The 17,541-nt window shown below is 36.3% G+C and overlaps 1 protein-coding gene across 1 annotated transcript; it reads right to left on the reverse strand.

Annotated features, from left to right (window-relative positions):
* Window positions 1–12,332: 12,332 nt before the first annotated feature.
* LOC125661613 (uncharacterized) lies at window positions 12,333–17,185 on the reverse strand. Its single transcript, XM_048893683.2, has 3 exons — window positions 15,014–17,185; window positions 14,763–14,907; window positions 12,333–12,471 (listed from the first exon to the last, which is right to left on the reverse strand). The coding sequence occupies exons 1-3, from the start codon at window positions 17,183–17,185 to the stop codon at window positions 12,467–12,469; spliced, it is 2,322 nt and encodes a 773-aa protein (XP_048749640.2). The 3' UTR covers window positions 12,333–12,466.
* Between the last annotated feature and the right edge of the window lie 356 nt (window positions 17,186–17,541).

Genomic DNA, 17,541 nt, shown 5'->3' on the forward strand with positions numbered 1-17,541 from the left:
TATATATATATATATATACTATTCGTATAAAGGAAACACCTACTTGTAACAGTTAATTGCAGATGCAGAGTTTACCTTTATCAAGATTTACTTATCGTTGTACACATGGTATGGAGGCTGTATACATTGTAGGTCGTTGCGTCACTAACATATACATGTGTAGTTTTGCTTCGATATTTCTTTCATATGCATTTGTTCAATTCCATAACTTGTATAGGTACGGTGATATAATACTTCTGTGAATAAAAAGCAGTCTTTATTCGGTAGAATTTTTAATTGCGTATATGCAGGCAATGACGGCTAGGTATTACGCTAAATTAATTTATTTGTCAGTTTCATAAAGAGGTTCACACATGAATGTTCAGCGCCAAAATTAGGCAAGTCAAATAAATCTTCACATGTTTATAGGAATTTCCTTCTAATATCACAGAAAAATTCTGCATGTACAGGTATTTACCTGTATTTGCACACTTTAGGAGGATATTAGAAGTAATTTTCGGGAAAGGTTATGTTTTGTGACAGAGGCATATATATATATATATATATATATATATATATATATATATATATATGTGTGAAAATTACGTCACTGTTTTCTTCCAATTTTATCTTCATATTTTAATTTATGCAGTATAATTCTTGTCTTTAAATCTCTCGCAACATTTATGCCAGAAATTATTAATAGGTATTATGTAACAAGTTCAGAACATAGTTCTGGCTTTGTAGAAGTGATGATTATAACGGAATATAATTTTTTTTTTTTTTTTGGTGTGGAAAACTATGGACAAACTGAGTGTTCAAATAACACTATATTAAAATTTTCTTTTTGAACAATTTTATTTGTATGCTGTTTAATTCCCTGGAATCTAACTAATACAGATAATACACTGCAACACGTGTAAGTAGTTGTCATGTGGTAAATTCTACATTTTCTATCAACCAGTAAATTTACATCAGCGGGGCTGAGAATATTTCTAATAATTACAATGTGTCCATATTCTTTACTCAAACAAGTAAATTTTATAGTGCAACCGTGAGAGGAAATATAGCCAAACTGCCATACATTTTGAACAATGCACTCGTCATAATGGTTTGCCATCAAATGAAGACAATAAAACACACATGTTCCTTACTCTTTGTAAAACCCAAGGGGACTATAGCTTTCTTCTCCGTCTGTCTGTCTGTCCTCTGTCTGACAGTCCAATATTATATGTTTTTCATACCTTTTCTCTCTCGTTATTCTTGCGTGGATTCATTTGAAACTTGCAGTGTAGTTTCAGAGTAGTAAATTACAGATCAAGTTCAAATTTCGTAACGTTTGATGAACAGGTTTTAAAGAAATTGATTTTTATATTTTACGGTTTTTTTATTCATCGAGATCGGGATTGTGTTCCGATGAAAATGGGTAAAAGTGGGACGCCTAAATAGAGCAGTCGAAGAGCCTCGATCGCTGAATTTGTAAAATGAAAAAACAAAACAAAAACTTCATTGATATGACATTTCACGTACATTTATCACAAAAGGAATATATCAATGAATATTTATCACTTCTGTTAATTACGCGAGTATTTTTGTGTAATCAGTGAGCCAACTCTTATGCGTCGGCAGTTCTCAATTTATCGCATTCCTGCAGTCGCGGGTATTTGATTTGAAATGACCTATTCGAAATCGGCCCTCAAACAGTTGAAAGTAAGTAGTATTTTGAAGTCCTTTATAAGTATTTAACATACAGATATGATTTTATATTGGTGTGTTGTTTTCTGTTCCATTTGCACGATTATTTAAATATTTTCCACGTATTTTGTGCCCTGATAAAAAGTTTTTTTAAAAACTACACTTGTCAACTGTATGAACAACAAAACATTAAATCAGTTTGACACTGGTAAACATGGTGACCTGGTACCAATGTATTGGGTCACAGTGCATGGTTAAACAACATCAAATGTACATTCCCTCGAATATTAAGTGCAGTCGTCAATTAATGGAGGCGCCGGTAGGGGATGATGCATTGCTTATGCAATTTACCCTCAAAGTACTTGTTATGGCGTACTTCCAGATTTTAATTTGATGCAAATAAACCACATTAAATTACTGAGTTCTATTACTATAGATACGCACGTGATGATATGCAAATTATCTTAATGTTTGTTTGATTGAGAGGAAGTTGATACAATGTAATATCGACTTCTGAAGCGTCAGTTCATATAATATTATAAATATTGATGTTCTCCGGTCAAAATCATATTCTATTGACCTTCGAAAAACAAAATCTGTGTTAGGGTCAATAAATCACGAAAGTAACCTCAAAATGTCAATAATTATATGGTGTTGGTCAGGTAATATCTGGAAACCCACTAAGAAACTAAAAGAAAATGAAGACAAAATTAAATGGGAATATCAAAGTCGGCTTTGCATGTATAATTCGTGATTTACGTGCTGTTTGAGTTACATTTCAGGAAATGTTTCTTTCTTAAATTTACACCTCGAAATGATTTCGTATTTTCAGCCGCTGTCCTTAATGAAATGTAAATCGATGTTGCGGAGAAACTTGACGCAGACTAATGCGCTGATGAGAAAAATAGTCCTCATTTACAATGTAATTAAAACGACCACAAAAGGGCCCTGTCTTTGTTTCAGTCTACAGATGTTGTAAATATAATCTGATTATGCGAATCCAGCAAGTCGTTATAAAGACGAGTTATTCTTTCTAACAAATGAGAATATGTAATCTTACCATAGGAATTTAATCATAGCATGTGATTTACACATATCTAAAGCAGTATACCTTAAAGGAGACAGAACCAGTCTTTATTTGCATAAACATTATCTGGTCGTGTTTGTATTACAATAGTGTACCAAAGACCTATTAAGGATGGAGTGTCGCGTGTTTTTGAGACGCCTTTAGATGTAGTATTTTGTTCGTAATTATTTTTTATAGAATATATACATACAAAATGTTGCCAATGCAAATGAACTCTGTGTCTCGTATTCTTCTTATGTGTCGAGGTCATTTCAAGGTCATAAAAAATTAGGTTCTTGAAATTCCGGTAAGGCAAGCATTAGTTGTATCTTCAAGTGATTTATTACAATGGCCTTAATTTGCAGCATAAACAATTTTGTGCACACATTTCTATTGTTTTACAAAACAGAATTAACAAACATCACATAACAATTTCAGTATGGGATATAAGACAGAATTTCTATGTTTTATAGATTGCTCATTGATCGCCATTCCTTTCATGTTTATTCCTCTTGAAAAATTCTGACTTTTTATACGATAACACTGATGTTTGTGATACACTCGGGATATCGGACCATTTAGAAAAAAAGGAAAATGATTTCTGCAATTTTTTTTCTTTAAAAAAGAATTGGGTTAAGGCATCTAAAATGGACTCCAGGTTAGGTTCTTCAAACTGTCACACTTTTTGTAGTTAATTCCTTTTGCCACTGAAGAAGACGATATGAATTATCTCATTTTAATATTAGAGTGATGCATAATATTTTACTACGCCTCTGATTAAGTTCACCATTTTAGTGTAAAATGTTACAGTAATAAACAAGAAAGAAAAATATAGCTCAACGATCCGTGTGAAGAGGTTACATTTATACATGTTTTATAACTCAAGAGATTACATTTATACATGGTTCATGACTTCTATAAATGACAAGAATCCTTAGTTCCTTGTTGTAAACTAACTTGAATACGCGGTCATAAGAAGTAGATTTGTCCACAAATCCTGAACATAGCTGAGCCATGTGTGATTTTTTTCCCTCGAAAATACAAGAGGCCATTTGTCAGTGTGAAACCCTTTCATTTCTTGGATTACTGAACACTGAAGCACCTGCCTAAGTTACCTCCCTTATTTTCCATCATGTATGAATTCAAAAAAAAGTGAGGGGTCTGTCCATTCAAACGACGTAAAACAACTGTCTTGAAAATTATGAATGCATGTTATTGTTATGTGATTTTGATTTATTACGCGCGATGTCTCGCCTACAACGAAAAAGCCAAAGGTCGATTAAAGCAGGTGGTAATTTAAGGGAAACATAAAATTTACATGTACAGATGACAAAATGAAATTTCATTTAAATCAAGTTTTTATTTTATTTTTGCATCTCCATTTCATTTAATAAAAGAAAAAAAACAGCAATTCTAAAATTAATAGTAATATCCATCTGTTACATTTTCTGAAAATCCATCAATGCATGCAGCTTACAGTGATTGGTTCCATTATACGTGTCAATGTTATATAACGCACCACCAAAATATGGTACTGGATTGAGTTCTATATCATACCTCTAATTAAGTTTAAGCAGAAATTTTAAAGTCCCGTATTTCTTTGGTCTCGTAGTTTTTAAGAGTACTCTTTGGGGGAAACAAGGTGGACTTGGATCAGCGTAAATCCATACATTTTCGTTATCTCTATACATCCTTTGTACGTGTAGATGTTTAGGTCTTCGCTCGTCTCAACAGTCACATTGTTAGAGATACACGCATTACAATTCTCTAAGATCAACAATGCCATATACAGTACTCTAAGATAAACAATACATGTTTAATTATACTTCCATGTAAAATACTCGAATCGGATTGGCTGAGAAGCGTTCGGAAAAAGTCACTGTGGGAATAAAACCCACATCCTCCAGGGTGATAATATCTACAGGTAGCAACGGGAAACATTGCTTGACAACGGGTGATATTATTTAAAAAGGACACATGTATCAAATTGATGCGCGTACGGTTCGCCGTAGAGTTTAGATTTTTGAATCCAGTTGAAAAATTTTCACTCATATTGAGACTTCACCACCTCTAGGTAAAATACCACAAATTTAGACTCATGATTACGGCTCAGAAATGTAGCAGTGTGGGTTCTTTAACGTGCTAACGCCTGTCGCGACACTGGACCTCCATCTTAAGGTCATATCCGAAAAACCCGCGAGTCTCACTTTTAACAGTTTAATGGCGAAGGAGAAATCACTACCTATGTTAATTTCTTAGGTTTGACGTGGTGATGGCAAGAGCGGGATTCGAACTCACGACCACCCATTTAGGAAGTGACCGTTCTACCAAAGTCTAACCAACAAATTTGGTTGATTTTTTGTGCTATGTTACATATATATCTAATAAATGTACGACATGCAGTATAATAAAACAAAATATTGCATGTTGTTGAGGAAACATTGATTATGTCAACCGAGGCAATACATCGTTCAGTTCTCCGTGATCAATAATGTCTATTAGTCTCGATGATAAACAGTGTTATAATGTCTATAAGTCTCGATGATAAACAGTGTTTTAATGTCTATAAGTCTCGATGATAAACAGTGTTATAATAATGTCTATAAGTCTCGATGAGAAACAGTGTTATAATAATGTCTATAAGTCTCGATGATAAACAGTGTTATAATAATGTCTATAAGTCTCGATGAGAAACAGTGTTATAATAATGTCTATAAGTCTCGATGATAAACAGTGTTGTAGTTTTTTTTTAATGATAAATAGTGTTATACAGTTCTTACAAATAAACCGTATGTTCAATTCTTTATGAAAACAAAATCAAATACAGCTCTGTAAGAAAACAAGTAAAATTCGCTAAGATAAAACAATATGTAATGCAATATGTGATATAGTTCTCTAAGATAAGCAATGTGTTCTCTATGATACACAATTCTTTTTCTGAGGAGAAGAAAAAATGATATAGCATTTTCTAAACATGAAAATGCCACCTCCCACAACTTCCAAATAACTTGTCATTAATTTCGTATATGAAAATAGTCATACTGATGGTGCATATTCTGAGAAACCATTTCGTATTGAGTGGTATGAGGACAATATACACTTCTGTGAATGCAACCAGACAACAAACGTAAGCCAGGCAAGCTTGTCGGACAGCCGGCGTTTAATAATTCTACAATAAATATACTACATGGCAACTGACATGAACAAGTTTCTAAAAGTCTTGAATTAAATAACAAAATGGCAAGAAAACCCCCACCATTGACGTTAAAAACCGCCCTGGAGAAACCATAGATAAAATATTTGAAAAAAAAAAACCTATGGAAACCTGTATCCGAAAGCAAGTGTTAAGGAACGTGTAAGGGTGAATATCAGACCTTATTCATGATTTTAAAAAAATTGTACTATGTGCACTTCGTGAGACTGGTTTGGAATGACCTTACTTATGACATTGATGTAGGCCTTCCTATGCCCACGTCTTGCATCACTCCGCATATAGGCATTGAACACGTTCCTATCATACACCGTTTTCCCCGCTATTCTTCGAAACGCGGGAAAACTACATCATCTTTACACAATATCCAAAAAGCAGGGTTAACACATCATTTAACAGTTAAGGCACTTTTGTGCGTGTTTTGATTAAAGAAACTTAACTCGAACAGACAGCAAATCGCGTATGACAGTTAAAATAATGTCCCCTGAGGGTCCCCCCCCCCCTCTCTCTCTCTCTCTCGTATTTATTCTGTCTAATGTCTATATCTTTATCTAATTCCAATAAACTTTTAAAATAATTGAAAAGGCTTCACCCTAAACGAGTATGCTTCGTTACATGTATGAAGTCAACACAGAACCAGTCATCAAACTACCTTCTCATCAACTCTTACATTACCATAGCGTTAACTAGACATTAATTGCCAGTTAATTTTAACTCATCTTCGTGGAAATGGCCCCATGTTTGATAGCACCTGTGTTATGGGAAATAAAAGCAATGAAAACATTTGATAATTTCTAATTCGAGGAAGAAAATACGAAATTACCCCCCCCTCTCCTTTCCCAAGCGTCCATTAACTTATGCTCCCATAACGCAAACAATTCTTATGTCAATAGTTTACAATTTAAGGAGGAATACTACTCCGGACACATTTGATATGTTAAGGAGGAATACTACTCCGGACACATTAATCCTTCTATCAATAGTTTACAATTTAAGGAGGAATACTACTCCGGACACATTAATCCTTCTATCAATAGTTTACAATTTAAGGAGGAATACTACTCCGGACACATTTGATATGGATGAAAAGTGAAGGATTTGTTCAACAATGTTTTGAAATTGAAAACTTTCAAGTTTACTTTATTCACTAAAAAAGGTTTTAGTAACAAAAAGAAAGGAAAGATCCTCTTACTATTCACATTGTTATAAAGTACGACAGGGCCCCCTGACACAGGCCTGGTGGTTATAAACTTTTATCGTACCCGTACTCAAACTCATCTATGTTTGTTTTGAGTACAACTCTGAGCAAGCTCCCAGCATACTCAAAACATTTTGAGCATGAACTCCATTTGAGTATGAGAATAAGTGTATATAAGTTTTATAACCTTTACTTTTGAGTATGAGTACGAGTTAGAGCACTGAGTTGTATATAAGTTTTATAACCTTTACTTTTGAGTATGAGTACGAGTTAGAGCACTGAGTTGTATATAAGTTTTATAACCTTTACTTTTCAGTATGAATACGAGTTAGAGCACTGAGTTGTATATAAGTTTTATAACCTTTACTTTTCAGTATGAGTACGAGTTAGAGCACTGAGTTGGAGTTGGGGTATGAAAACGTGCTGAAAAAAGTTTTATTACCTCATGGACAGTCGTATCGAATAGTTCAAATTTTTCACCCACTGTAATCTGTAAACCTCTCGTTTCTGTAGTTAATCGTTGTATTCAGTTTATACTGATCTCTCGTTTCTGCAATCTCGTGGGGATCCGGGTTATTATAGGTCCTCAGTACCCCTTGCTTGTCGTAAAAGGTGATGAAATGGGGCGGTCCTTCGGATGAGACCGCAAAAACCGAGGTCCCGTGTCACAGCAGGTGTGGCACAATAAAGATCCCCCCTGCTCAATGGCCATAAGCGCCGAGCATAGGCCTAAATTTTGCAGCCCTTCATCGGCAATGGTGACGTCTCCATATGAGTGAAATATTCTCGAGAGGGACGTTAAACAATAATCAATCAATCAATCGTTTCTGTTGTTAATCGTTGTATTCAGTTTATTATACTCACACATTACACTAGGCTTTAACAGTGATGTTGCAGTGGACTCTGAGTTCAATTATCTGTATATGAAATTTTGTTCATATAAAGTTTGCTTAATCGCCAAATAGGTTACACTATAGTGACAATACTTTGATATCTGGCATTTCTAGTCAACAAACAAGTTCATATGCTAACAAACTTTCCTTGATATGGGTATGTCTTCCAGCCATTTTTTTATGTTTTAAAACATGTTTTCAACAGTTTAATATAAATGACAAGTTTTTACACATTGGCATGTTTTCTGTAAACAGAGCTGAATTAAGTGAAATATCCAAAACATAATCATGGAAAATATGACACAAATCACGAGTTTCATCGTTAATCACATTGTATCAGTAACGACCCTGTAATATATTAATATCATGGCATTCCATTGCAAAGTAAGAGTTCTTCCCCTTTATGCATTGCTTTACGTATTTAACTTCTCCCTATCTATGGATTATGATAATAAATATGTACATACAGTGTATTTGATGTGCGCACGTCACTATTTTCGCACAAAACATGGTTATTCAGTACAATATCACTATTCTCTCTCTCTCTCTCTCTCTCTCTCTCTCTCTCTCTCTCTCTCTCTGCTTTCATTTTTTATCATATAGCCTAAGAGTAAATTAAACAACGTATCTTATTTAGAAGGGGAAAATGCGGACTCGATCCCAGGACCATACTTTTGCTAAGTGAACGCGCTCTCATTAGGACAAGGATACGTTCATATGAATTTCCTTCATTCAGACTATCTTGAAACTTGTTCCCACAGCTTCGTACAAGGAGTAGGCATCCGGGTATTATTGCGTATCACTAGTCTCTCTCTCTCTCTCTCTCTCTCTCTCTCTCTCTCTCTGCTCCTTTTCTTTTTCAGTAGTTCTCCAGGATATGGGAGAGATTGTGATAAGCATTGCTAACAAAATCAAGCTTTTCAAAAATGATTTTTGGCGTTTCTTTTCTGGCCATCGAGACAGATTTCTCGAGTAAAATATTTCTGGTTTTTCGAAATCAAAGTGTATCCTCTTTCCCGGGAACACTCCTTAGATCTGTAGTATTACTTTAAATTACCTTTCTTTTATGTATCAGCCCGGAGAGGTTTTGTGAAAATTCTACAAGTAACATTGAACCTGACAAGGCACTAAGACGTAACTGTTTGTATTTTTCTTTCGACTAAAACAGCATATTATAGCACCAGAAGGTGAAAAATGATTAAATCATTAAAGTTATATATGCCGTATCAATTGGATATCATTGCAAGAATAATCATGCGAGTCTACGAAACGACACCAGGTCGGTCATCTTTGTATACAGCAACACCTGAAAGTGATCAAAGACGCGAGTTTTTAATATATATATATATATATATATATATATATATATATATATATATATATATATATATATATATATTACTAAATCATTTAAACATGGAAATCGGTTACTAAACATATAGAACTTACCAAACGATAACCGGTCGGTCATACCTAAATCGAGTTCGATGTTAATACGTGTATAATAATACAATAATTGTTACTGCAGTTCGTGATAGAAGTCACCTCTTATCAATATCGTAGTGCAAGATAGTCTATAGTGAGTAGAGATGCGAAGTTTCCTTGAGTGACAAAAAATAATGGTCAATCGTAATCCGTTTTGAAATTCCCACTTTACTTTTAAGCCGATGTTGCAAGGAGGCATGCGCAGGTAAACATAGTATACGAACGTTCTATTTTTCCGAAGTTGTCGGATCTCAACCAATCAGAAAGTAAGAAATTATTTGTAAAAGTGGCTGTTGGCGGAACACTTTTAGCAATAAAAGAAGAAAAACCAGGGAACGGGGTAGAGAGAATCGTTTTCATCATAAGTGATGGACGTGTGAATATGAGCTTAATCAGTTTTTAATACAACTATTTATCGTAATCCTCTTCCTCTAACGATGCTTTTCCTTCGCATCTGCTAACATCCACCATGAACGCCAGTTCTTCATAAATACGCATTTAAAAAAAAAAATCACGGTTTTCTCCTGCATTGAACAGACTTGTACCTCTTTAATTTGTAGATTTTCAGAAATTACCATCATACTGATAAAAGTTTTGGTATGACTTTCAACATATGAAATTATCATTAAATGATATGGTTTATATAGCTTTCAGGAAGATGCCCCATTATATTGCAAATAAATGAATACAATTTATATAGAGAGACAAGTCTGTCAGATCTAAAAGTAAGAATATTTATGTTGCTACACAAACAAACCAAATAAAACAAACCAATTCATCTAGAGGTATTGTAGTTTCGACGTTTAGGTCCGGAGGTGAAGACTACAGACCACAAGGCGGAGGTGGGTATGTGTGTGTGTGGGGGGGGGGGGGGGGGTAAGCAGTTATATCATCAGTTGTTTATACATATTGCTTAATTGCACAAAAACATCCCACACCTTATACCAATTAGCTGTCTGGGGAACAAAACATGTCTCCACGTTCTTCTTCTGTTCGCTGTTCTCTTTGCATCAAGGCAATAACGTTGTACTACAGATTATTACAAGCTCGTGCTTGGCACACACGTGACTTATGAATGAATGGTGTATAATGATCGATCTCAATTTCGAAAACCGATTCCGTTCTCCGGGTTTGAAAGATGCACTAATTGTCCCATCCACATTCAACACTTTTACATATATGCATGCCTTATCTACGAGACGTTTTGTATGAGAATCTGCATGCTTATATCTATGAGGAGATTTTTGTATGAGTCACTCAGGTGTTTGTGACCCTCTTGGGTAAGATAAATTGATTGAAGAATTTCAAACTTCTCATATCGGTAATATGAAGTGTCATGGGTCGTCTAAAGCTTCGTAGAAGTGATCGACGAATTCATGTGACCTGACGAATGGTTAGACGACGGGTTATCTGTCTTTCGGTTGCAGCATAATCTCAAAACCCGTCCATTGCAGACATAGCTTAAGAACAGAAATAGTCCCTGGAGTCCGTTGAGAATGGCGACAACGTAAGACAGGAAGGAGAGAGGCAGGAAGGCGTCCACGACCTGGAAGATCCAGGTGAGTCCAGTCAGACTGAATAGTTTGACATAAACCCATACATCCACGGACTGCCGCTGATTTTTCTGCGCATGCGGCGTATTGCGGATCCGGTACACGGTGACAATGAAGAAAATCAAATTGCTAATGCAGATCAGCATCATGGGAGAAATTATCGATACTATAAATGCCGTTTTGTTGTTAACAAGACCATTTCTGTTTTCATAGCCTGTAAGAGTTCCATTTGATATAATTAGATTTACAATTAAGTGAATTGCAACTATTAAGGCTGGGGTACCGTAGGCATATGTTCCATACTTCATGACGGTGTGACGTTTGCCCTTCTCACTTTTTATCGTGTGAATTTTCCCTGTAAAGACACGGAACATATGAAATGAACAAACATGAAGCCAGAAGAATACTGACAACCAGAAGTAATGTAGGGCTATGGAGATACCCAAGACAACGGAGAGCACATCCAATGCATGGGGTCTTATCAGCGTCATTAATTGAGCGAAGAAGAGAGAAAGAATCAAACACATGTTGTTCAAACCAGGTAGCGTTCGAAGGGGTTCGAAAACACAATAAATGAAAAAGGTGACGACGAGACAAACGAGGGAAACGAGGATACAGCTGACTGTTAACATGGATAAACTAAGCGTGTCAGCGTCCACGGGTCCGAGCTCCGTTTTGGAAATTCTGTTTAGCTTGCTTACACAAACTCTTGCTGAATTGTCCTCATTTAACAAGAATTCGTCTCTTGGAAGAGAAATATTATATCCCTTAATTTTCAGTATTTCTGTGGAAGCGTTGTACGTGTACTCTGACGGGTTTATAAGAACTTGTGTACACAACAGTAAGTCATTCACGAAGACTGCCCTGTATACTAGTTTGCCTCTCCTCAATTTTGTCGGCACATTATGTACGCATTTCTGCAGATAAAACGGAAATAATATCGGGTATCTATCTTGTGTAAATGAGAATTCATAATTAAAACCATGGAGGTTGAATTTGTGTGGAGAATTTGAAAAATTTAGAAGTTTCATTTCGACGTCTGTGCGATTAACAAGCACTGGTATGAATATAGTTATTTGTGTGTATACTTTGAAATTTGAAGCATTTGTTACGTGGCAGGGTTTGTTTGAATGGAAAGACGCCTCCTCTACATTCAATGGACTTTGATGCTGGGATATGTTCGCAATTGATATTATCCTCTCTCTAATTAAGCGTTCTAATATTATGAGAATCCGTCCAGTCTGTAACTTCAGCGGGATATATCTGTTTCCTGCGTGATTTATCCAAAAGTACAGAACGTATCGCAAGTTCCTTGTCTGCTCAAGCAGAGGGACACACGAGTTATTCTTCAGTATCTTTCCAGGAAAACACGTTTTGTTCATGCATTCACCCTGTAAAAGAGAACAAAAGTATTCTTAATGCGTATATCTAAATTGAACAGATGCACCAAACCAAGAGCTTCCCCGATGTCCCCACAAGGGTGTTACTGCCGAGTGACTGGCTCGTCCCCTATACCCCCTCCCTTTTTTAACTGTAGGTGTACTTATTTTAGCGGGATTCATATTTTAGCGCATTTGTCGACGAAGCAAGAGCATTAATTTATGGTTGCGTTTAAATATGAAATCTTCTATCTATTCATTATCATTCAAAGAAGGGGCACTATATCCTGATAAGGCCAAAAATGGTACAGGAGCTCAGATTCCGCCAAATTTTAAATACGCTGATACAAATACACGTACAGCATTTTTCTTTCAAGGCACAAATAGTTTAAGTGTAATAATTTTTGGGTTTTGTAAGACAAAACGAGTGTTTGTAATTTACATTCATATTTATGCACACTCATTATTTGTATGGGGAACGTGGTCATAATAGCCTAACGAACATGTGGGGAAAGTGCTCCACACAGAAATGAAAGTGTGTAATATTTGTATTTCATATTTGTTTGGTGGGTTTTTGTAGGTAGGGTTTTTTGGTGGGTTTTCTTTTCTTTTTGTTTGCACACGCTCAGCTAAATTTCACTTCCTGTCTGTGGTATATAGATTTAATATGTAACTCCTCCAGGCCGAACGTTCTTAGATTACTTAAAAAGGAAAAGGTAACCAACCCTAACCACAGTGTTGCCTTGATGAATAAAGTATTACTTACCGATATCGTAAATGACAGTCTTTCACAACAAAAATCCTTGCGTAACAATTAAATCAATATTAATCTATCTTATATTTCAAATTACCCGCCGCTAAGAGAGCGGCAATTGAAGTTTAATTTATTACCTCACACCGTCGGTTCCGGTTTATTTCATCAGCAGCATTGTAAACATGACAAGTCACGAACAGTGAAGTCGTATAGATTTGAGCCCGTTCTTTCGCAAGAGGAATTTAAGAAAAGAAGACGTTCAGTCGAATCGCAGACCAGGCAGATAGTACTCGTTTCTTCAAACACGTACATGTCTCAAACCTCAACTTGTCATTACGCAAATGATGGATCCACATTTTACATATGTAGTATTTTCTTTTCAAATCTTGTTAGGTCAGGAATTTGGGGGGGGGGGGGGGGCTTTTTTCCACATCTCCCCTTCGCATTAGTGTAATTAACTGCTTGACAAGAAGGCATCCACCTATTTACAATGTATTTTTAAAATCTACCACATTCTCATCTTTGATGATGCAAGGTGAATATAACGAACAGTGATCAATCTCATAACTCCTATAAGCAATACAAAATAGATAGTTGGGCAAACACGGACCCCTGGACACACCAGAGGTGGGCTCAGGTGCCTAGGAGGAGTAAGCATCCCCTGTTGACCGGTCACACCCGCCGTGATCCCTATATCCTGATCAGGTAAACGGAGTTATCAGCAGTCAAAATCAGTGTGCCAAGAATGGCTTAATAATTGGTATGAAACACATCAGACAGCATTTGATCTTAGAATCTCATCAAAACCTGAATAGATGGTGTGACGTCAAAATTATTGATTTTTGTGGTCTTGAATAAAAAAGAGTTCCACTTCATGGCAGCCTCTATAGATGGCGGGAATTTCAATTTTTAACGTTTTATAATTAGTACTGAGGCTTATATAGGTCATGCATCAACAGAATATGACAAATCTTTATCATATAATTAATCGCATCATTTATTATGTAAAAATATTTTTGGGTTGCCTTTCCCTTTAAGATTGTCATATTAAATCAGAATTCGAAAAAAGCGGTATAGACAAAGCCATGCAGATGCCGGATTAATCTTGAGGCTACGTTATTTTGATGTAATGTGATTTCTCTAAATTTCCCCGAGAGCATCTGTCGCAATTCTTATTTTCAAAACCTCCATGTCAATATTAGATTAGATCACTGAGAGAGGTGTTGTCTAAAGAAAATGCACACTTTTCAAAACAGGTGGTGCTTTGGTAAGAAAAGATTACCCACAGAGTAGATACTGCACGATACCTAATGTTATTAAATTTCATGAATTTATGTCAACGAGTAAGATTAAAACACTTTAAAAACTCGGTATGTTTATCTAAAAAATGTATGTGTTTGTCTGTCATCCTTAACATATTGTAAATACCTTTCACTACATGTATATTTGTACATACTCTGGTCTTATTCATTGTACTCAAATGTACATGTAAGGGGCCTCCGTGGCCGAGTGGTTAGAGCATTGCGCTCAAAATCACACGGCCTCTCACCTCTGTCGGCGCGGGCTCGAATCCCGCTCGCGCCGGTAAGTGAAAAAGTTTCCCAGTTTACTTTCGGAAGGTCGGTGGTCTCTTCCCAGGTACATTGTATCCGGGATCTCTCTTCCTCCAATAAAAACTGGGCGCCACCATATAACTGAAAAATTGTTGAGTGTGGCAGAAAACATCAAAACAAAACAAAAATCATGTACATGTACCATCTATGTAATGAGCGAATAAATAAACTTCAACTTGGTACAAACCTGGAATTCATTTAGCTGTTGATCAGCAAGACAAGACCTCTCTGACCGCCGTGGAGGATGTTTGTCGTATACGCTGAGCGCAAACATTGTCCTGAAATAACGTATCTCAGCAATCGTCTGCTCTCCGTCTCCTTCTATGTCTGATGGTGCTAAAAAGCTCTTATGACGACTAACTTTATCTCCCAGTGATCTGGAAGTGTCATCGTTATTACAAATCGCACAAAAATGATTTCTGTATCTGGAAGACATCTGCACGTAAGGTAATCCCTTGCACGCTTCTACCTCTGAAAATGGAGTAAACATCCTACAAAAATCAATGATATGATCAGCGACTGTCGCTACGGGGTTACACATCTGACAAAATATATTTTTATATTTTCCTATTGGGCCAGTCCGTGATAAACTTCCATGTTTTGTCTCCTCGCAGGATCGTTTGATATCAATGTCTTCCTCGACCCATAACCCAGTTGTGTTACAAATACTCACTTCCGCCTCTCTGTTGTCACATCTATCTAGTCTGGTTAATGGATCTGCCTTTATATTGAATTTGCATTTCATTGATTTCAAAATTATAATAAAGTCATCCAATGTTGGAAAATAATCCGGATTGACGAATTCTTTGCAGAAAACAAGTAGCTTCCATGGCGAAACTCTTGATTGTATCAAGTCTCGAACAGACCTTTCATTCGGTGTCCTCTTTTCTACATTACACAAAAAACAGAACATATTTTTGTATGATCTACCATTTTGACTGTCAGTCACGGGCAATGCGTGAAGTAAATCAGTATCATCAAGAGCACGAGTATCGCAATGAACAGCGTGGTATTGATTTGCCCTGCTTGAAATACATTTATCTATAACGGAAACTCCGCCATTTTCATTCAATCCTGGTGGATAATCGCTGTTGATACAGGAAGTGACGTCATGATGTATCAGTGCATGATCTACACAACAAGACATCGTACAACCGATTTCACAGGAACACGAACTTCCCAGATTCATCACGTCTTCCGAGAGAATTCTAGAATTACACAGCTTTAATCCAGAAAACGCAAAACTTTTGATGGCAACATGAGTAATGTTAATTGTTTTTGACAGTGGTATGACTTCATTCGTAATGCTATTTGTTTTAAACTCGACTGCTTTGCTCGTCTCCCAGCGTTTGTAATGTTGTTTGACAATTATCGGATTGACGGTGATAGCATGCTTCACTTCTGTGGAATCTGCCGTTCTTCTGAATGTGTTCGTTACTCGGTATTCCTCGCCTGGCGCATCGCTGCATAACAAACAGAATATATTTTTGTATGGTGAAAAAGTGTTCGTCCTTGGAAAGAAATCGCACAATGTTTGTAATGGCGACTTTTCATCTTGACAATGGGAAACTTTGGGCGGATGACGCGGTGCGAGCTGTGGGGGATTGCACATGTAGCAGAAGACGTTTTTAAAGACGTTTTTATAAACAGAATTCAGAGTACTTCTGCACGCACTGTCAATTGAGAAGTCGTAATTTTCCCAATTTCCGGTGACGTTACATTGGGAGATTAAGTCCTTGTGGTGCTCAGGAGCACACACCCTACCTTCAGTACCCCGAAAAGCTATAGAACAACCCTGTTTATCAGCCGTCTCAGTTATTTCCTCGTACGAAGACAAGTAGTTGAAATCGATTGGATTTTTACATTCGAAAAACAAACTCCAGGATTGAACATTGGAAATGTTGTGGCAATCTGCGCAATATCTGTTCAAAAATAACACATTATGTTGTCTGCTTGCAACAGGTGGCAAAAGTAACCGTTCCGCGGGCGTTCGTGTTTTAGAACATTCCTCAATCAACTTGTTGTCAGCTTCTGCGGGACAAGAATCAATTAAACTGAAAAAATAATCATTGATTTTATTATCTGTCGCTTCTACAGATTGACAAAATGGTGCGCCATACCTGAAAAAGAAATCAGGACAGCATGGATATCTTGAATTCTGTAATAAGCAACTCGACTTGCAGTTACATTTAGGACACCCTGTTCTCTGGGGGTACCCTCGCAGCGGTAAGTTTAGAGATGTCAAAAACGACGAGTCGCACAACGTTACTGGTCCACAGACAGCTATGTGCTGTATGATTAGGTGTGTGTAATTGAATATACGGGGGAACTTGTCTTCGGCCAAGGCTGGTGCCGACATACTAAATAGTACGGCAATATACCACTTAACAACACGACAGCGGAGAGGCTTCTCTCGTCTCCCAAATAGTCTGTCTTTACTTAAAAATGTCATCACCCTGAAATGAAATTTTATGATATATAATAATTTGACTTTTTCTGGTCAAGAAAATGTTTTTATCGAAACCTAAGTAGCCACATGGAATATATATATATATATATATAAATTTTTTACAGATATGATATTTTGTGACTTAAAAAATACAGAACCTAGTTCTTATCTACATAGCACCATTTTGATTTATAGAATTATTAATTCTGTCTTGAAATTGTCGATATGTCTATTGATTCATAAAATTATTAATTCAGCCCTGCTAT

Source organism: Ostrea edulis, chromosome 8, assembly GCF_947568905.1.
Source record: "Ostrea edulis chromosome 8, xbOstEdul1.1, whole genome shotgun sequence".
Taxonomy (NCBI): domain Eukaryota; kingdom Metazoa; phylum Mollusca; class Bivalvia; order Ostreida; family Ostreidae; genus Ostrea; species Ostrea edulis.